The following is a 21,600-nucleotide window of genomic DNA, read 5'->3' as shown; positions in this document are numbered from 1 at the left end:
TAAATTACCAATTGTCCCAAAAACATAAGCTGTTAGGAAAAGGTGAATTTAACCATTTAATCAAACACTACCCCTTCACATGTGGGTTACCTAAGTTGCCATTAAGTGAGGCCCAAATGGAGAAGAGGGATTGAACCCAAGACCTCTACTTTAATATCATGATAAATTACCGATTGTCTTAAAAGGTTAAACTGTTAGGAAATGATGAATTTAATCATCTAATCTAATAGAGTCCAAATTATATTATATTAACCACTCCCTTTTGTCATATTATTAACTAGTTTGAGATTTTAATACTTAGCTAACCACACCACCACTCACATGATGAATATTCCAACAAATCTCCCTTCACGTATAAGCATTCAACCAAGCCACTTGTAGAGTTGTAGTTACACCTTGGGTAATCTCCCCCTCAAATGGAATCTTTTTCCTTAATAATCCATTACCATGCATTACCATTAAATATAATACTCACCAATAAAGTACCTTTACTCAACAATGGGTGGAGTGAACATGGGGAGTCTTCCTTACACAATTATGAGAGCCACCAACACAAATAATTTCCTTGACTTTCCACTACAAAAGCCATTTCTCAACTATGACAAGAGCTGGCACAAAAGTATTCCTCACCTCTACTTATAGGACCCACCAATGAACACTTGCCCAATCAAACCACCTACCTTGGCTCTAATACCACTTGTTGGGAGATTGAGTTTGTATGAGTTAAACTTAACACCATGAAGAGATTGTTTGTGAGGACTTCACATAGCATGTTGGGATACCACTTCACCCAAAAGCTTAGCCAATGGGTTTGAGCAGGTTTTTTTTTCCCTTTAAGCTAATTTTGCAAACATTATGCAACTAAAATTGAAACATATTACTTACATGACATCATTTGGAACTCGAGTCTCATGGAGAAAAACCTGAGCTTATATTTTCTTTTTTGTTTCCAATGGATGGAACTCAAGTCTCAGAGTTCCAAATAAGGCCACATAACTAATGTGTTTTGTTTTCCATCACATAACAAACATGTTTGCAAAAATAGCATAACAGGCAAAAAAATTGCAAAATAGAAATAAGGAGGAAAAGATTTTATTTCCAGAATCCTTTGAAAGTTCAATGAAAAACGGACAAATATAATGATTCTGTCAAGGAAAAAGAACAAAATTTACCTGCAAAGCATATGTAATAAACCAAGAAAGACGAAATATCCAATCTTTTAGGCCCATCATGTAGAGACCTTCCTTTATTTTCTGTTCTTGAAATATCAAAAACTTTAAATGTGATGACTTCAAAAAATAAAGGACAGATAATAGCCAACATTATACTAAAATTGTGGGAAAGAGGAAGAAAAAAAAACATAAATCATCTAAATGCACAAATAGTTTGGTGCATTGTCAGTTTTATGCCAATTACAGCAATCACAATCGTTACCAAACCTTCTTGAACACAAAAAAGCTAATCAAGCAAGAAATTGGGTAGAGATATCTTAGAAGAGACCTGCCCATCCCAATCACAGGGTACCAAAGATATAGATAGTTAGAAAATCAAAGATAAAATCATTAATTTCTAATCAATATGAAACAAAATAAAACAGAGCAATAACTTTAATACATAAAATTCAAGACGTACATATAATTATAATAACTTTAATTATATACTAGAACTCATCATCGGTGTATTCACGAGTTGGAATGGGAGCTATTCGTATGTTTGAAGGGCTAAATTGCAACAGTGGCAACATAAGCAAGGAGGCATTGTCAGAGGACTGCACTGAACGAATTTCTTTAAATTGAGAGGTTGAATAAGTTCACTGAACAGAAAACATAATGAATGCATCCAATAATTGCTGGAGCTGCAGAAAGATTGAAATCACCAATTACTATTATAACAAATTTTCACAAAAATAGGTTATGAAGGTAGCAGAAGGAGTTTCAATCAGAGTTCAAAAATCATAAAAAAAATAATTTGATAAGAGAAAAAAAAGGGACTTGAGGCAAGATTACAGCAAATAATTTAAAATCAAAGTGAGAAGGAAATCACATCATGATCACAACTTTATAAGTAATATGCATGGCAACACTTATACTCTTCCCCATCTGAGTGCCATGAAGTAGGGGTAAGAAGGCCAACAAGCATTGATATTGTTGTAATTTCACCAGCTCTATTATGCCCTTCTATATTAATATTGCAAATTCAACATAACATAGCAACAATACCTGTGAAATAAAAGAACTACTTGTTTTTATGTGGGTAGGTGAAGACAAACACATTTAGTATGTAGGTTACAAGAAAGCACAACCATTAAAATTTCCTCCAATTTTCCTTGTGGCTTTTTTGTAGGCCAATTAGAAATGCTATCCACCCCTCATCACTTACACTCCCAAAAAAGGGTTCAATGGCATAAAAGGATCCATGTTGCTGAACCCCCTAATGAACACTTTCCCAATCAAACCACCTACCTTGGCTCTGATGCCACTTGTTAGTAGATTTAGTTTGTATGAGTTAAGACTTAACACCATGAAGATATTGTTTGTGAGGACTTCACATAGCATGTTGGGATACCACTTAACCCAAAAACTTAGCCAATGGCTTTGAGGAAGTTTTTTTTGCCCGTTAAGCTAATTTTGCAAACATTATGCGACTAAAATTGAAACATATTAGTTACGTAACTTCATTTGGAACTCGAGTCTCATGGAGAAAAACCTGAGATTATATTTTCTTTTAAGTTTCCAATGGATGCAACTCCAGTCTCTGAGTTCCAAATAAGGCCACATAACTATAATGTGTTTCGTTTTCCATCACATAACTAATATGTTTGCAAAAATGGCATAACATGCCAAAAAAAATCCCACAATAGAAATGAGAAGGAAAAGATTCTATTTCTAGAATTCTTTGAAAGTTCAATGAAAAACGTAGAAATATGATAATTTTGTCAAGGAAAAGAACAAAATTTACCTGCAAAGCATAAGTAATAAACCAAAAAAAAAAAACAAACAAACAAACAGAATATCCCATCTTTTAGGCCCCTTCCTTTATTTTCTGTTCCTGAAGTATCAAAAACTTTAAATGGGATGACTTCAAAAAATAAAGGACAGATAATAGCTCACATCATACTCAAATCAACAATGAAAAAAAAAAACATAAATTATCTAAATGCAGAGATAGTTTGGTGCATTGTCAGTTTTATGCCAATTACAGCAATCATTATCATTACCAAACCTTCTTGAACACAAAAAAGCTAATCAGGCAAGAGATTAGGTAGAGAAATCCAGAAGATACCTGCCCATCCCAATTACAAGATACCAAAAATATATATAGTTAGAAAATCAAAGATAAATCATTAATTTCTGATTAATATGAAACAAAATAAAACATAGCAATAACTTTTAATACATAAAATTCAAGAAGTACATACTATACACCCATGACTTCCTTAATGACATATTGCAACTCATCATCGGTGTATTCACGAGTTGGAAAGGGAGCTGTTCCTATGTTTGAAGGGCTAAATTGCATCTACGGCAACATAAGGAAGGAGGCATTGCCAGAGGACTGCAATGAAGGAATTTCTATATTTTGAGAGGTTGAATAAGTTTGCTGAACAGAAAACAAAATGAATGCATCCAATACTTGCTGGAGCTGCAGATACATTGAAATCCCCAATTACTATTAAAACAAATTTTCACAAAAATAGGTTACGAAGGTAGCAGAAAGAGTTTCAGTCAGAGTTCAAAAATCATACAAAAAATAATTTGATAAGAAAAAAAAAGGGACTTGAGGCAGGATTACAGCAAATAATTTAAAATCAAAGTGAGAAAGAAATCACATCATGATCACAACTTTATAAGTAATACGTATGGCAAAACTTATACTCTTCCCCATCTGAGTGCCATGAACCTGACAAATGATGAAAGGTCTTCTTGAAACCAACTCTTCTAAAGAAAGGACCCCATGTAACGGCATGACCCTATATTATAAGTAAATAATCAAATTTTCAGAACTTAGTAGGCCTAAGTGATTCTAAAATATAAGAAAATAGTAGAAACTATTTATTAACCAAATTTGTTAACTACCCGGTTTAAAATCATTGCAGTCTAGGAACAGGACCATAAACCATTGCCGTATTGCACCACACCAGAAAATTCCTTTAACAAACTGAACTACTAAAAAGAATAAAAGTGTACTTTGCAAAAAAGACTACTTCATGAAAAAAAAAAATAAAAAATAAAAAATAAAATCCTAAACAAGATTGTGAAGCCTCTTTTCCAATATAAGTAATAAGATGAATCATGCAAAACTGAGTAAAATAATAATAATACTAATGATAGGTGCCTGGCATTTTACTAATTGGATGAGCTCCAACTAAATGAAAAGACACATATCTTCTGTCATAACTACCATTCAAGTAGTATAAAGATCTAACCGTAATAACCTAGTACATATAAGAATATATCATAAACAACTAGAATTCAAATATCTTACCACATAGAGAAAGGAAAATGAAATGTGCTTCTTACTTATAGTCAACTCTGCAAAAGAATGTCATTTTGAGCGCAAACACCTAATGTCCTACGTATCTCATCCTGTAAAACATATTCAAATTATCACAAAATCATACAAAAATCCAACCCCAGCTCCAAAAGAATAATGCAAAACCGATCAAGATAGATTGATTAGTGATTGTTTTAAATCACAAACTCTTAAGATTAACATAGTGTAGGCACCACAGTTCTTCTAGAATCGATAAACACATAATGAGAAGAAAATCGAGCATGCCAGATAGCCAACGTTAGAAAATTCAGCAGTTTTAACCAATTCAATGAAAAAAAGAAATATATACAAGAGAATAAAACATGAACCATATTTAAATGAACAATATAAACATGTACAAAGTGGTATACTTACTGCAATCAGATCTGACATGGTCAGAATTAGGTATCCAGTAAAACTGTAATATTGATCCAAAATGGATTCTCATATTTCCTAGCTATGATCTTGGGCATAGAAACAACTATATTGTTTTGATAAAGATACAAGTTGTACAGCATTGCAGCTTATATATATATATATATATATATATGCAAGATTTGTTTTCCTTTTTTTACATTCTATTTTTATAATTTAAAGATACATGCTCAAACATAGTGTACGAAGTTCATATCAATGAAGAAATAATACTGAGCATACACATAACTCATGAGCATACAGTTAGCTGCTTACAAGTGTCCAAATAACTAAAGCAATCAGATAGTTTGTTGACATAACTAAATTATCTAAATGCACAAATAGTTTGGTGCATTGTCAGTTTTATGCCAATTACAGCAATCAGTATCAATACCAAACCTTCTTGAACACAGAAAAGCTAATCAAGCAAGAGATTGGGTAGAGAAATCCAGAAGATAAAATCAAAGATAGTTAGAAAATCAAAGATAAAATCATTAATCTCTGATCAATATGAAACAAAATAAAACATAGCGATAACTTTTAATACATAATATTCAAGAAGTACATACTATACACCCATGACAGCCTTAATGATATATTGGAACTCATCATCGGTGTATTCACGAGTTGGAATGGGAGCTGTTCCTATGTTTGAAGGGCTAAATTGCATCTACGGCAACATAAGCAAGGAGGCATTGCCAAAGGACTGCACTGAAGGAATTTCTATATTTTGAGAGGTTGAATAAGTTCGCTGAAAAGAAAACAAAATGAGTGCATCCAATACTTGTTGGAGCTGCAGAAACTTTGAAATCACCAATTACTGTTAAAAAAAAAATTCACAAAAATTGGTTACTTGAAGGTAGCAGAAAGAGTTTCAGTCAGAGTTCAAAAATCATACAAAAAATAATTTGATAAGAAAAAAAAGGGGGACTTGAAGCAGGATTACAGCAAATAAATTAAAATCAAAGTGAGAAAGAAATCACATCATGATCACAACTTTATAAGTAATACTTATGGCGACACTTATACTCTTCCCCATTTGAGTGCCATGAATCTGACAAATGATGAAAGGTCTTCTTGAAACCAACTCTTCTAAAGAAAGGACCCCATGTAATGGCATGACCCTATATTATAAGTAAATAATCAAATTTTCAGAACTTAGTAGGCCTAAGTGATTCTAAAATATAAGAAAATTGTAGAAACTATTTATTAACCAAATCTGTTAACTACCTGGTTTAAAATCATTGCAGTCTAGGAACAGGACCATAAGCCATTACTGTATTACACTATACCAGAAAATTCCTTTAACAAATAGAACTACTAAAAAGAATAAAGTGTACTTTGCAAAAAAGACTACTTAATGAAAAAAAAAATCCTAAACAAGATTGTAAGCCTCTTTTCCAATATAAGTAAGAAGATGAATCATGCAAAATTGAGTAAAATAATAATAATACTAATGATAGGTGCCTAGCATTTAACTAATTGCATGAGCTCTAGCTAAATGAAAAGACACATATCTTCTATAATAACTACCATGCAAGTAGTTTAAAGATCTAACCGTAAAAACCTAGTACATATAAGAATATATCATAAACAACTAGAATTCAAATATCTTACCACACAAAGAAAGGAAAACGAAATGTGTTTCTTACTTACAGTCAACTCTGCAAAAGAATGTCATTTTGAGGGCAAACACCTAATGTCTTTCATATGTCATCCTGTAAAACAGATTCAAATTAATCACAAAATCATACAAAAATCTAACCCTAGCTCCCAATGAATAATGCAAAAACCAATCAGGATAGATTGATTAGTGATTGTCTTAAATCGCTAGCTCTTAAGATTAACATAGTGTAGGCACCACAGCTCTTCTAGAGTCGATAAACACATCATGAGAAGAAAATTGAGCATCCCAGATAGCTAACATTGGAAAATTCAGTAGTATTAACCAATTCAATGAAAAAAATATATATATACAAGAAAATAAAACATTAACCATATTTAAATGAACAATATAAACATGTACAAGTGGTATACTTACTGCAATTATATTTGACCTGGTCATAGAATTGGGTATCCAGTAAAACTGTAATATTGATCCAAAAAGGATTCCCATATTTTCTTGCTATGATCTTGGGCATAGAAAGAACTATATTGTTTTGATAAAGATACAGGGTGTAGAGAATTGCAGCTTATATATATATATATATATATATATATATGATGTATATATATAGAGAAGATTTGTTTTCCTTTTTTTACATTATATTTTTATAATTTAAAGATACATGCTCAAACATAGTGTATGAAGTCCATATCAATGAAGGCATACACATAACTCATGAGCATAGAATTAGCTACTTCAGAAGTGTCCTATAAGCTTAATTATGCTGCTAATAATAATAACATTCTGATTTCACAAGGACTTTGGGTAATTTTCCCCATTCAAACAGGAAAAAAATTAAAAATGTAAGTACATCCAACCACTCTACCAGTAATCTTGGCCTTGCAAGCAAATAATCATCAAATAGAACGAAGGGAGAAAGGTATGGACAAATAATCTGAAAATAGACAAATGGGGAGAAAAGAAAAATCTGATATGGTTAAATGATGTGTAATGAGAAGAAAAGAAAAATTTGAAGAGTGAATCCAAAGCAGCTGAAACTGATGAACAAGGATTATGCCCCTCCAACCAAAAATGTGATAAAATACTTAAAAATTCACATTGTGCTCACTTAAAGTCCAGGAATTCATACAGGTGTTCTTATAGAACAATTAGTGTGTGGAACATGTAAGACGTAATGCTATCCACCCCTCATCACTTACACTCCCAGAAAAGGGTTCAGTGGCATAAAAGGATCCATGTTGCTGAACCCACTAATGAACCACTTGCCCAATCAAACCACCTACCTTGGCTCTGATGCGACTTGTTAGGAGATTTAGTTTGTACGAGTTGAAGCTTAACACCATGAAGAGATTGTTTGTAAGGACTTCACATAGCATGTTGGGATATCACTTAACCCAAAAGCTTAGCCAATGGGTTTGAGTAGGTTTTTTTTGCCTGTTAAGCAAATTTTGCAAACATTATGCAACTAAAATTGAAACATATTAGTTACATGACTTCATTTGGAACTCGAGCTTCTTGGAGAAAAACTTAAGATTATATTTTATTTTAAGTTTCCAATGGATGGAACTCCAGTCTTTGAGTTCTAAATAAGGCCACATAACTATAATGTGTTTTGTTTTCCATCACATAACTAATATGTTTGCAAAAATAGCATAATAGATGAAAAAAATCCCATAATAGAAATGAGAAGGAAAAGATTCTATTTCCAGAATTCTTTGAATGTTCAATGAAAAATGGACAATTATGATGATTCTATCAAGGAAAAAGAACAAAATTTACCTGCAAAGAATATGTAATAAACCAAGAAAGACAGAATATCCTATCTTTTAGGCCCATCATGTAGAGACCTTCCTTTATTTTCTGTTCCTAAAATATCAAAAACTTTAAATGGGATGACTTCAAAAAATAAAGGACTGATAATAGCTCACATCATACTCGAATTGTGAGAACAAGGAAGAAAAAAATATATAAATTATCTAAATGCACAAATAGTTTGGTGCATTGTCAGTTTTATGCCAATTACGGCAATCATTATCGTTACCAAACCTTCTTGAACACAGAAAAGCTAATCAAACAAGAGATTGGGTAGGGAAATCCCAGAAGATACCTGCCCATCCCAATCACTGGATACCAAAAATATAGATAGTCAGAAAATTGAAGATAAAATCATTATTTTCTGATCAAAATGAAACAAAATAAAACATAGCAATAACTTTTAATACATAAAATTCAAGCAGTGCATACAATACAAACATGACTTCCTTCATGATATACCAGAACTCATCATCGGTGTATTCAGGAGTTAGAAAGGGCGCTATTCATAAGTTTATTGGTACTTGGTACAATATTAACACCCAGAGATAAGGACCATTTACATCCATGATGGATTTCACATACACACCCACACTGCCAATAGATAAAAAAAATGGGTACCTTCAATAAGGGAAATTTCATTGACAGTTAATTAAGAATATTAGTATCATATAAGAATTAGGGAAAAAGAAGACAAATAAACACATTAAAAAAAAACAAAAACAAAAACTAGTAGTAGAAAGATTTAATGATGTGGAAAACCCTTATTTAGATTCAGTCCCTAACCTTTCATTTGGCCATAACAGAATCTTTGAAGAAATTAATAATATGAGATATGACAATCTAGGAAAATGAAATCCCAGTTACAATTATAATGATAGACTCCAATAAATACCTCAGGAAAAAAATAAAATAAAATAAATAAAAACTGATTTGATTATACAAAGAATCTCAAAAAATTAAAAATAAAGAAGAGTAGTAAACAAATAAACTCAAAAATCAATAGCCAATATTTGAAAGAATTGTCAATGAACACATAAATCAGAACTAAACCAAGTTTTTAAAAACCCAAAAACTAAACCCAAGAATCCAAAAGTAAACGCATCTACATGAGTTTATACACGATCAACCACAACCCACACGGGATATCAAAGAAAAAATCCTTCAAAAAAAGAAAAAAAAAGGGAAAAGAATATGAGATTACCTCTTGGTTGTGCAGGAACAACTGCTCGGGCTTCCATCGCTAATTCTTTTTGTATTATCTCTGAGAAATCTATCTCTCTCTCTCTCTCTGTGTTTGTGCTCTGTTTCTTTTCTGAGGAGAAGCCTATGGGAAAAAGGGCTTTTGAAGCAATGGCTCCAAAGCCTGTTTTCAAATGCTGGCCCTTAGATCATACCAAGATCGTACGGCTGAAATAGTATTTACTAACAAAGGTGTGTGTCTGTTTTTTTTTTTTTTTTTTTTTTTTTTTGATAAAGGGTTCAAATTTTAATAAATATGGTCATTTTATCTCCAAAAAATATATATAATTTAAGGGGGGAAAATGTAAAATGGTAAATAAATTTTTTTTTTTTTTTTTTTTTTTTGAGAAAGGAAAGATAATGGTTTTGGATAAAATAGAGGCAAACCCATAATGGTTTTGGATATTCTAGATTAATATTTTTTTTCAAAGTTCCAAAGCAAATACCATCAGAAAACAAAGCTGATAAATGCATGTATAAAACCGTATATATTTAGGTACAAATGCATTTACAAATACCATCACTGCATCTTTCTTCATCTAATATTTAGGTATTTAAAAAAAAAACCAAAAAAGAATGAAAAATTAGTCTTAAAAAAATAGGAAGTCAATCAAACCATAGAAAAGAGAACTTTATAGAGATAAATGCCTATCGTGTGATGAGTTGAGATCATGAAAGCCACAAATGAAAATAGGAAAGAAAGAAATGTATGTTGAAACAAATGTATGTTGGATTCATTGATCCATTGGCAAGGATTGGAACAAGGTATTTTCTGTGGAAAGAAACAAGGTATTTTGCAACCTATGTACTCCCAAATGGCACCTTCTAAGGTTAAAGAAAATGCCCAAAAACAAAAAAGAAGAAGAAAGACATACAAAAGATTTACATATATTTGAATAAATGGCATGCTACTCAAGTCCTCTTTACTTACAACCATGAGGTGTGGTTTGATGGTAAGAGTCCACAAATTGCTTCCTTTTGTGAGTGTTTTGAGCAATAGTCTCAACAAAACCCCGGTGATATACATAGTATTACATATTGCCATTACATAACGTGGGGTCGATTAGTCCATACTAGAGACCCTCTTTTTAACTCAGCAAAACAAACACTTCACTCTAATGAATAATTGTGCCCATTTAAGAATAAAGAAGAGAAATAAACAGAGAAATTCAAAAAACAAATTAAACAATACCCAATATTTGAAAGAATTGTCAATGAACACATAACTCAGAACTAAACCAAGTTTTTAAAAACCCAAAAACTAATACCAAAGAATCCAAAAGTAAACGCATCTACATGAATTTATACACGATCAACCACAACCCACATAGGATATCAAAGAAAAAATCAATAATAATTCTTCAAAAAAAGAAAAAAGGGAAAAGAATATGAGATTAATAGTGACGGACCTCTTGGTTGTGCAGGAACAATTGCTCGGCTTCCATCGCTAATTCTTTTTCTTCTTTTTTCTAATCTCTGAGAAATCAATCTGGTTTTGCTTCTCTCTCTCTCTCTCTCTGTTTCTTTACTGTTTCTTTCTCTGTCTCTGTTTGTACTCTATTTCATTGAGGGAATGGACAGAGTGGCAGTGTGATGGGCAAGTATGTAGTAAGTTAGGCAACGTTTCAAAGTTTTAAGGAAAATAGCATCTCGAGTTTTAGAAACTTGAGATCCATATTAAAACCCGAGTCCCAAAGACTCGCTTTGCAAGTGTTTGGCTGGACGATTTGGACTGAAAATGTAACATAGATCTTGAGTCTTTAAGATTCGAGTTCCATGCAAAAAAAATTTCCCCTATAGTGGCATTTTTAAGTCCTATAGTGACGTTTTAAAACCCTATAGCGGCATTTTTCTGCAAAATTTTTTTTATAAGTGTGATCACCCCATACTAGGTTCTGGGAGCCCTATAGTGGTGTTTTTATGCCCTATAGTGATGTTTTAAAGCCCTATAGCGGCGTTTTTATGCAATTTATAGAAATTGAGTCTTTAAAACTCGATTTCCACGTGGATTTTTTTCCACATCAGACCCATCCGCTTACAAATCGAGACTTAAAAACTCAAGTTTTATCTTAGAACTCGAGTTTTAGACACTCGAGATGCTAGTTTTCAGCATTATTTTGAAACGTGACAACTAACTAAATTTTTTGATATTTATTGTTATTTGGAAAGGGTGTTCCTATTTCATTTCTAAGGAGAAGCCTGTGGGAAAAGGGCTTTTGAAGCAATGGCTCCAACGGCAGACTTCTATTTTCAAATGGGCCCTTAGATCATACCAAGATCATACGGTTGAAATTGTATTTACTAAGAGCATTCGCATCAATCTTTTTTGTTTTGTTTTGTTTTTTTTTTTTTTTTTAATACAAGATAGAATTTCTACTCTAACGTAATTTAAGTATATATGTGTGTGAAACTTTCTCTTGGAGACTTGAACTCGGGGAGAGAATGTGCAGAATAGCTGTTAATAGGGATTCAAAGTAGTAAGTTAAGCAACGTTTCAAAATTTTAAGAAAAATAGTATCTCGAGTTTTAGAAACTCGAGATCCGATCATCCTTGCCAAATAACAATAAATATAAAAAAATTTAGTTAGTTGTCACGTTTCAAAACAATGTTGAAAACTAGCATCTCGAGTGTCTAAAACTCCAATTCCAAGATAAAACTCTAGTTTTTAAGTCTCAATTTGTAAGAGGATGGATATGATGGGAAAAAAATCCATGTGAAAATCGAGTTTTAAAGACTCAATTTCCATAAATTGCAGAAAAACGCCGCTATAGAGTTTTAAAACGTCACTATAGGGCTTAAAAACGCCACTATAGGGCTCCCAGAACTTATAAATTTTTTTTAGGAAAACACCGCTATAGGGCTTTAAAACGTCACTGTAATGCTTAAAAACGCCACTATAGGTGAAATTTTTTTTGCATAAAACTCAAGTCTTAAAGACTCAAGATCTATGTGGCATTTTCACATTCGCAAAGCAAGCCTTTTGGACTTGAGTTTTAATATGGATCTCAAGTTTCTAAAACTTGAGATGCTACTTTCCATTATTCTTTTAAAAGTTGCCTAACTTACTACATAGAAAAGCTACACAATGCTAGTTTGCTCATTCCCCCTCGAGATCCATATTAAAACCTGAGTTTTATAAACTCGTTTTACGAGTGTTTGGCTGGACGATTTGGACTGAAAATGCCACATAGATCTCGAGTCTTTAAGACTCGAGTTCCATGCAAAAAAAATTTCACCTATAGTGGCGTTTTTAAGTCCTATAGTGATGTTTTAAAGCCCTATAGCGGCGTTTTCCTGCAAATTTTTTTTTGTAAGTGTGATCACCCCATACCAGGTTCAGGGAGCCCTATAGTGGCGTTTTTAAGCCTTATAGTGACGTTTTAAAGCCCTATAGCAGTGTTTTTCTGCAATTTATAAAAATCAAGTCTTTAAAACTCGATTTCCACGTGGATTTTTTTCCACATTAGACCCATCCACTTACAAATCGAGACTTAAAAACTCGAATTTTATCTTGGAACTCGAGTTTTAGACACTTGAGATGCTAGTTTTCAGCATTATTTTGAAACGTGACAACTAACTAAATTTTTTGATATTTATTGTAATTTGGAAAGGGTGTTCTGAACTCGGGCTCTTACCCCACCCACACCCCACAAAGATTTATACTTATGGAGGGACCACCGCACCAAGGGTGCGCAGTGGTATTCACATCAAGCTTTTAATATTTCAAAAAACCACTTTATTTATTCACTTTATAATACACCCAATATCAAATATTTTATTTTAACACTCAACTCACTTTACATATACTTTTTTGTTTTTTGTAGTTTTTCTCATTTTTTGTAACTTAAAAAATAAGTGGCAATTCCACACAAATGCGTGATCATTTTGAAATAAGTTACAGAAAATGCGCAAGCATTTTGAAATAAGTGCAGTTTTAAAAAAGAAAAATTACAATTTCACTCGCATACTTTACTAAAAATACCCTCACTAAATGCGCAAGCATTTAATTTTTGTTTTCTCTAAAATCTCTCTTTGATTTGAGGAAAAATAAAAATAAAAATTTTACTCTAATTTTTTCTGCTATTGTGAATGGGGGTGTTTTTGTTTTTTAATTATTGTTTTTTGTTTTTGGAAAAAACATGGGGTGTTTTACTGTAAATAGCACATGTTTCTAAGGATTTGAATCCTTTCCATTTTGTAGTGAAAATGAGAGTGTATAAACGGGGTCCAATTAGTTCAATTTCAGCATTTCCACCAAAACCTATACATGTTATTACACAATGCAACGTATATGCGAATATCAATCAGATTTATAGCCGGAGGGAAAAAATCAGTGAAAGAAATAGATCATTTTTAGTGCTATAAATGAAAGAAAGGGATGATATTTGGCAAAAAAATCAAGGAAAAAAATCTGAATTAAACTCAATTCGAAGTCAAGTTATCTAGTTGCTCAATTTCACTCTCACTTTTTAGTTTTTAGTTTTTACCTTAAACTCTATTGCTTCAACTAAATCAACATTTACAACCTTTCTAATGTTAAATTTTAGTATTTTCTTTGTATATTTTAAATCAAAACTAAAGAGTTTAGCTCAAATATAATAAAATTTCATACTTTTCAACCCAAAAATGAAGAAAAAAAAAGCATTTTTGAGCTAAAATTGAAAAGAAAACCTACCAAAAAAAAAAAAAAATCAGTTTAAGGCCCAATTAGTCTAAAATGAATTGAAAAGGGACCGAAATTAACCGAGTGGACCGAATTAAATTGAGTGGAACAAATTAGACCAAATTAGACCTAATTGGACCGAATGGGACCAAAGTAAACCTAATTGAACCAAATAGAAAATTTTTAATTTTTAGGAAGAACAAATTATCTTCAAAAAAACTTTAGAGAAAAAATTATACATTATATTACAATACAAAATAATTATTTATTCCTACGCATTGCGTGAGTTTGTAACTAGTTTGAATAAATGTCATGCAACTCAAGTACTCTTTGCTTTATTACTATTTACAAAATTCCTTTTTAAAATTAAAAAAAAAAAAAAAAATTCCCCTCCTCCTCCTAGGAATTCTTGGGGTGAAAAAACACTTCACTCTAAATTTATAATTGTGCCCATTTATCTAAAGCGAACTTTTTCTTCTCATGTGAATATATAAATGTGCATGACATCAAGGGTGTGTTTGGATAGAACTTATTTTGCTAAAACTGAAAACTGAAAACTGAAAACACTGTAGCAAAATAATTTTTAAATGTGTGAATAGTACTGTGGGACCCATTTTTAATGAAAAAATTGATAAAAAATGAAATTTGTGGGTCTGTGAACAGTGCATATGTGCACTGTTCACTGTAGAAAGTCAACATTTGCGGTTACTGTTCATTGAACAGTAACCGCAATACTCCAAAACGCGTGAAAAAAAAAAGAAAAAAAAAAGAGCAAAACGCAGCTTGAAAACGCAGAAGCTGAATACAAACACACACCAAGTCTACTACCTCGTATAAAGCATGTAATCAAGGAGGATTTAATTGAATTCTTTAATTCTCTATTTGCATCATTAATTTGATTGTGTAATTGAAACAAGTAATTTTTAGTTATTCCCATAGCATGAAGAATGGTGTCCCCTCCTTTGACATTCATGGTAGGGTCTACTTATTAAATTCATGGTAGAGTCCACCATAAATGTGAAAAGAGAAAGTACATTTTTTCATGATTCGGGAGTATCTAAGAATTTTCCAATTGAAACATATATTTTGTCGATCATAGAAAATTTAATAATTGAAAAACAATGGATTGTCAATGGCCATAAAACACATCAATGGGCTAATACTCATATGGGTTACATAGATAAAGAGTACCACTTCAGTTGGCTTAAAACATCAATGAAAAACTTGGCCTGCAATATAGGAAATGGTTTATTTTCGAGATGCAAAGCCTGCCGAAGAGAAATATGATGCTTATTTAACCCATCTTCAGTGAAAAATTTGCTCAAGTTTTCATATGATAAATAAATGCTTATTTGAACTTGGCATAGAATTCTATCTTAATAATTTAGTAAGGTGGAGGAGCAAATTGTGATAATATTGTTAAAAGACGATTATTATTATTATTATTATTATTTTTTTGGCTTATAATTTTGTGGCACAGTTAAAATTATTTTAGCAAGCTAAAGTATCAAAAATAGTGTGGCTGATGTGGTAGAAAAATACAGAAAGCCGTATGTGGTTCTTACAACTCCAAAAAGGTGCTGCCATTTTTGTTTCTTGCAACCCCAAAAAGTGCAGCATTTTCGGTTTTTCAAGAACCAAAAAGTGTTGCCATTTCCCTTTTTGTCAAGGAATTAAGTTGTTTATACTGTATAAGTCCCAGAAAATGAAAGACTAATAATAAAATAAAATGCATTACACCGAGTAATATAATCTTTTGAAAACAATAAGTTACCGTGCGAACAAGGAGATAAATACATAGTGCCTGACCTATTAACCAAAAATTTAGCTATTATTACTTGATAGGCCAATTTGTCAATCATATGGTAAAAAACCTTGATTAATTGTGAACAAAGCTACTGCGTTTGAGATGTGAATCAGAAAAGAAGCCATCAGCATTTGCAGAGACCCCAATTTGTGCATGTTAAAACTACAATGTTACAGAGCTTATCATATTCAGAACAGACTGCTTTTTCTTTACAACAAGAACATATCATCATTCAACTCTTTCAGTGCAATCCTAATATACATGATCATATTGGATATATCAAAATTTCTACATATATAAAGACACATTTATAGCTTCCCCTCTATATCTAGATCTGATGTAAATACAAGCCCACAAAAACCAAGTAAAATTCTCATCTTTTTTAAGGCCCTACTAAGCTCTCCAGACTCTTCCGGCGATGTTTGTTACACATAATGCAGCGCTAAACCCTTCCTGATAGAAGCAGTTTTCCAACTTTGAACCAATTGTAGATAAAAAGGGAATGTGATATCATTCGTCCGCATGGAAGAACGTATAAGTTGAACTGGTCTCAGTCTTTGTAACCTGCATTGCAATCTGTAAGTTTTATATGGGGTAAATGGGTACAGGAAATGAATTAGGGAAGAGATCTCCCTTATATGCCATCTTACCATTAAGAATCACCTGGGGCTGGAGGGGAAATATTACAATTGTTTTCAAATAAGTGATGAATCAGTTATTGTCCCTGCCATCGCATTATTGTTAGATAATGCTTTAAATGCACAATGTAGTGGCATCACATGGCTTATAAAGGAGATGCACAAACTCATCTCCTGTCAACTTTTACTTTTTAGCATCAATCTCACTTGTCAGAAATTATAGATAATGATTTTAACAAGAATGTTTCAAAGCTTATAGCATTGTCTTTTTATTTTTTATTTTTTTGGGAGACGGATTTTTTTTGGGTTGAGGACAAATCATTCATTTTCTTCAGTCCTACCTAAGAAATCAATGCTCTGATGGGAAATATACCAACCTCAGCTGTACGAGCAAGTCCAGTCGGAAGAACAGGAACAAGAGACGTCCAGAGAATGGGATCTGCTAAGGGATCAACAGTATTGTAGTTGGTCAATAGCGGTGCAGATAAGTAAGGAGTCAGCGGGTACACATTTCTCTGAAGAGACATTCCCCCACTCATTCCTAGTGCAACTCCTAGTCTCTCACTCGCAACATCATGACTTGTGGATTTCTCAACTGCCTTGCCATAGTCCACCTTGTTGATAGTATTTTTGTCTTCATTTTCATCATTATCAATGCTGTTTTCTGGCTTTTTTGATGCTTTCTCTTCCATGCTCTTGTAGGCAGCTGACCGTGACAAAATGCTCAAAGCAGAGACAGTAGAACTTTTACGTTTTCTCATTTCATTGGACATGCCCAAACATGGCATCTGGTATGGTTCAGTAGGCTGAACTGCCAACTCCAATGTTTTTAGTTCTACACCAATATCTCCAGCATGCTTTGTTTCTTCTGATGATTTTAACGCAGCATCTGATTGACGAGTTTTGTTGGGCCCCCACCACTTGATGTAACTTGTCAAATCAATCTTCCTTTCACTACAGAAATTGCCCAAATATTCACTTTCTGCTGCTGGATCATCGCCTGTACCTTTATAGATGATAGAACAGTTAAATAGTTGGTAGTGCTTCAGGAGGAAGCATGAGAAGCTTAGATTTAACAAGTTGTAGGCAAAAGATGGTTTACTGAAGGATTATGTGAATTTGTAGAAGTCTCCAATAAATGATTCTTGAACATAAATTTCATCAGAACTTACCATAATTTGTACTGTTGAAGTACTCAGATGCACCCATGCGACCAAATGGCTCCCAACGACTGCTTGTGATAGCACCAAGTATAGAACAGAAAGCAAAACCATAGTATCAGTACAGATCCAATAATACTTCAATCATCTGCCAAATGGAACAGAACAGAACTACACAAACAAATTAGTGATTTAATCATTCTGCACTGAGTAGCATACAGACCATTAATTGTAATTCTATTTGCATTTTTCTAGAAAATACCCTACTGGTAAGATTTTAATAAATAAATTAAAAAAAAAAAAAAAGGTCAATGAAGATAATAAAGAAATTCCTTTTTTCTTTTCTTGTCAAATTACGGTGAAGTATATTCAACTGGAAGTGTATAACATATGTTATCATGTTGTCAAGCTTGGTAATAAATGATCTCAAGTGGTTTCTCCATGCACTGAAAATCAGTTAGAGAGAGAGCAAGGTTCCTAGAACTCCCTAAGGAAAAAGGAAGTGTAAAAGAATGGTTTTTACATTATGTTCCTTATGTTTTCCAAATGGCCATTCCTTGGGAAAAACATTATCATGTACTAACTGATCCTCTGGAACATCAATAGAAAATGTTACATATCTCACATAAATGTAATTTCCATTCAAATAAAAATATACCTGGAAAGCCCACGATATTTAGAAATTCCTCTTGAAAAACCACTGCTCTTTCTGCGGATGGAATCAAATATAAGCAAAATACACACAGGGTGAGTTAACAAAATGTATTCAGAAAGTACATACACACACCTCCGCAGAGATGCAAGGTATTCTTCTCTTGAGACATTCTGCATCTCCTCAAGATCTCTTGTATAATCAGTAACCTGCATCACACGTGTCCAAGTCATATAGACAGAATCGGATGATTGAATATGGAAAAAATTCATATAACCCAAAAGGAATATGTTTTTTTGGGGGGGGGGGGGGGGGGCGCTTTCTTTAAATAACAAATTCATGGCTAAAATACACTTCATCCTTGAAAATTTTCAATTTCATATTTCAAATTCAATAAAGTTGCAATTTAGTACCCCAAAGAATTTGAAAGTTATCAATTGTGTCTTTCCTTTGAAAGTTATCAATTGTGTCTTTCCTTTTGGTTATGATTAAAAAAATTGCATGTGGAAGAAAGCTCATTTTCTTTGACTCGTTCCCAATTGATGATGTTGGAACTTGTGACATCATCAAAGCTGATTAAAGTTAACGATGTGCTAATCACACAAGAGATAAGATACTTGTCACAAATAAAGCACAGGTTAGCTCCATGTTATAAGGGTATACCTCTAGGATTATATTTCCAATTTGGTGTTAAGTATTTAAGGAGAAAATTACAGCTTTATATTTTGAACGATCAAAATTGAATTTTAACCAAATATGAGGGATGAAAAGTATATATATCAACTCATTAAAAATAACAGAATCAAGCTGATGGGTAAGTGAATATCAGAATCAGTGACCCAAAAGAAGTTAGTAGCGATGAAAATACTGACAGGGAAATTAATGAGAGTGCCAGGGCCCCAGTATTTTAAGGCAGCAAGATCATAAGCTCTAGCAGCAGCCTCTTCCTCATCATATGCCCCTATATCACACAAAACATAATTTAACCATTACCTTAATTTAATATTATCACATAGATTAACACATTTATTACCAAGTCTATGATTAAGAAAGGAAAATTTCAATTAAAGGCAGCAATAAACTCACCCAAGTATACTGGAATTTTGATTTTTAGGTACCAATCATTTCATTTTCATGCACAACAACAGAAAATCAAAAAACAAGTCAGCAGCACCAAAAAAAAAAAAAAAAAAAAAATCAAATAAATAGAGTAGTGATTATCACGCGCTCGCTATTGCACACTCCATAACACACACCCTTTTTGAAATCATGTTTTGAAAACCCGATTTCAGTTTTAAATGGTGAAATCAGAGTGTGCAATTGCGAGTGTGTAACAAGATTTTTCCTAAATACAAAGAGAAAGAGAGAGAGAGACCTTGTTTTCCTTTCTTATTCTGATTTTGATTCCAAGTGCTTTTGTCCCAAAGATGAGCTTCATATCGACCAGTCCATCTATGCCTTTAATTTCAAAATTTAGAAAATTAACATCAACATCAACATGAACACGAAGAAAGAAAGAAAATTTGCGACGAGAGAGAGAGAGAGAGAGAGAGAGAGAGAGAGAGTACCTGGTGACGCCGCGGTAGATGGAGCTGCGTTTACCGGCGGCACAGGGAGGCATTTTGCTGATGCGCTCTTTCGCCGTACATCCTCGCTCTTTCTTCGCTTTCTTCAATCCTCCTCTGTACACAAACAGCTCATCTTTCGCAACCATCGCCGCCTCTCCGCTGCTTCCAGCACCGCCACCACCGCCGCCGGCTTCCGATTTCAATCCAGGATCAGACGACGACGAAGCCATAGCCACCGCAAAAAACCCTAACCCTAGGAGAGAGAGAGAGGAAAAGATCGTGTGTGTCTCACAGAGTGGTTATGATTTGTTTGATAGAGAGAGAGAGATTTGAGTGAAGAAGGAGGGGAAAACTATAGGGAAAGAAGAGAGAAGAAGAGTGTGGGTGTGTGTGGGGGTGATTTTACGGAAATGACCCTAAGGGGTTTGGGGGTTAAAAAGAGTGTAACGGCTAGGATAGGGGTTGAGGGTAATATGGTAATTGGACATGGTTTGAAAGTGTTTCTTCAGGTTACCACGTGGAAGGTGTCAAAAAGGACAGGACACCCATTTGTCAGAGGAGAGTCGCATGTTTTTTCTCTTTCTTTCTTTCTTGTGTGGAAGATTGATTCTTCCTCCCAAAGACTCAAGTGAAGTGAATTTGTTAAGTTGTAATTATCTCTTCTATTAAAGTTGTAATCATACCAAATTTAATGGGACCCATCTTCCATTTTTACTGCCACTGTTGTTATATTATTAAAACTAATAAATTTTGCTCAGCTTCTACATGTGAAATGATTCAATGATTCTCTCACAATGTAATAATTTAGTGTCTCACACATAAAATTACTCAGTTTCTGCAAATTTGAGGAATCTAGTGCACATAAAATAATTGATGTCTTAGTTATACTTTTTTTTTTAAGGAAAAAAAAATCTAAAAGCTTTTGTAGTTTATCTAGTTAACATCTAATGTCATTTATAAATTATTATAGAGACATTCAAGATTCAAAATCCTCTCTCCTCAATTATCGAATTAAAAAAATGGGAAAAAATTAATGGATGCCTTAGAGGTATATATTAGTGAACCACTTAAAGAAAATTGTTATGGAAAAAGAAAAAAAAGTAATTACAGCCCGTTTGGTAGAGTTATTAAACAACTCATTTTCAATTTTTAAACAACATTACACATACATTTTCATCCACACGTATTTCAAAAAATTACAAACAACATTACTCAAACTACTCTACCAAACGGGCTCTTAGTATTTTGATAACTTTTTCCATTTTTTATAAAAGTGATATTAAAATTTTCCTAAAAATGGTTTATTAATAATTACCTTAACGGTAGACACTGATAACATGACCTATAAAAAATTAATTCAATTTTTTTCACCTAGTTAATTGAAGTAGTTAGGAAAGTGTAGCCCACATGATAATATAATATAATAGAACTACAGATATGCATGAAGTGTAGCCATGGAAAACATTAGATTTTGATAAACAAT

General features: G+C 32.8%; 1 protein-coding gene and 1 long non-coding RNA gene across 5 annotated transcripts; both read right to left on the bottom strand.

The window, feature by feature from the left end:
• Positions 1–4,325: 4,325 nt before the first annotated feature.
• LOC115952718 lies at positions 4,326–9,682 on the bottom strand. 2 transcript variants are annotated; one of them, XR_004083523.1, is made up of 4 exons: positions 9,591–9,682; positions 6,604–6,665; positions 5,517–6,071; positions 4,326–4,586 (listed from the first exon to the last, which is right to left on the bottom strand). It is a non-coding gene; the product is annotated as an uncharacterized LOC115952718 (long non-coding RNA). The 2 variants fall into 2 exon arrangements; XR_004083524.1 differs by having other exon boundaries at positions 5,517–5,767.
• A 6,529-nt stretch (positions 9,683–16,211) lies between these two features.
• On the bottom strand, positions 16,212–20,533 carry LOC115954281 (AP2-like ethylene-responsive transcription factor At2g41710). Of its 3 annotated transcripts, XR_004083873.1 has the most exons (10): positions 20,118–20,533; positions 19,925–20,007; positions 19,636–19,644; positions 19,422–19,510; positions 18,685–18,758; positions 18,556–18,606; positions 17,910–17,968; positions 17,115–17,743; positions 16,750–16,823; positions 16,212–16,663 (listed from the first exon to the last, which is right to left on the bottom strand). XR_004083873.1 is itself a non-coding variant. In XM_031072195.1 (9 exons), exons 1-9 carry the CDS (start codon positions 20,345–20,347, stop codon positions 16,610–16,612), a joined length of 1,272 nt encoding a protein of 423 aa, XP_030928055.1. In that variant the 5' UTR covers positions 20,348–20,533; the 3' UTR covers positions 16,212–16,609. The 3 variants fall into 3 exon arrangements, 2 of the variants coding, with proteins under 2 accessions (XP_030928055.1, XP_030928054.1); XM_031072195.1 differs by lacking the exon at positions 16,750–16,823 and having other exon boundaries at positions 17,115–17,737; XM_031072194.1 differs by lacking the exon at positions 16,750–16,823 and having other exon boundaries at positions 20,118–20,532.
• Positions 20,534–21,600: the final 1,067 nt, after the last annotated feature.

The sequence above is a fragment of the Quercus lobata genome, chromosome 7 (assembly GCF_001633185.2).
Source record: "Quercus lobata isolate SW786 chromosome 7, ValleyOak3.0 Primary Assembly, whole genome shotgun sequence".
Lineage (NCBI taxonomy): Eukaryota > Viridiplantae > Streptophyta > Magnoliopsida > Fagales > Fagaceae > Quercus > Quercus lobata.
The sequence above is the reverse complement of the archived record's forward strand: the minus strand, read 5'-3'. Positions and strand labels throughout refer to the sequence as shown.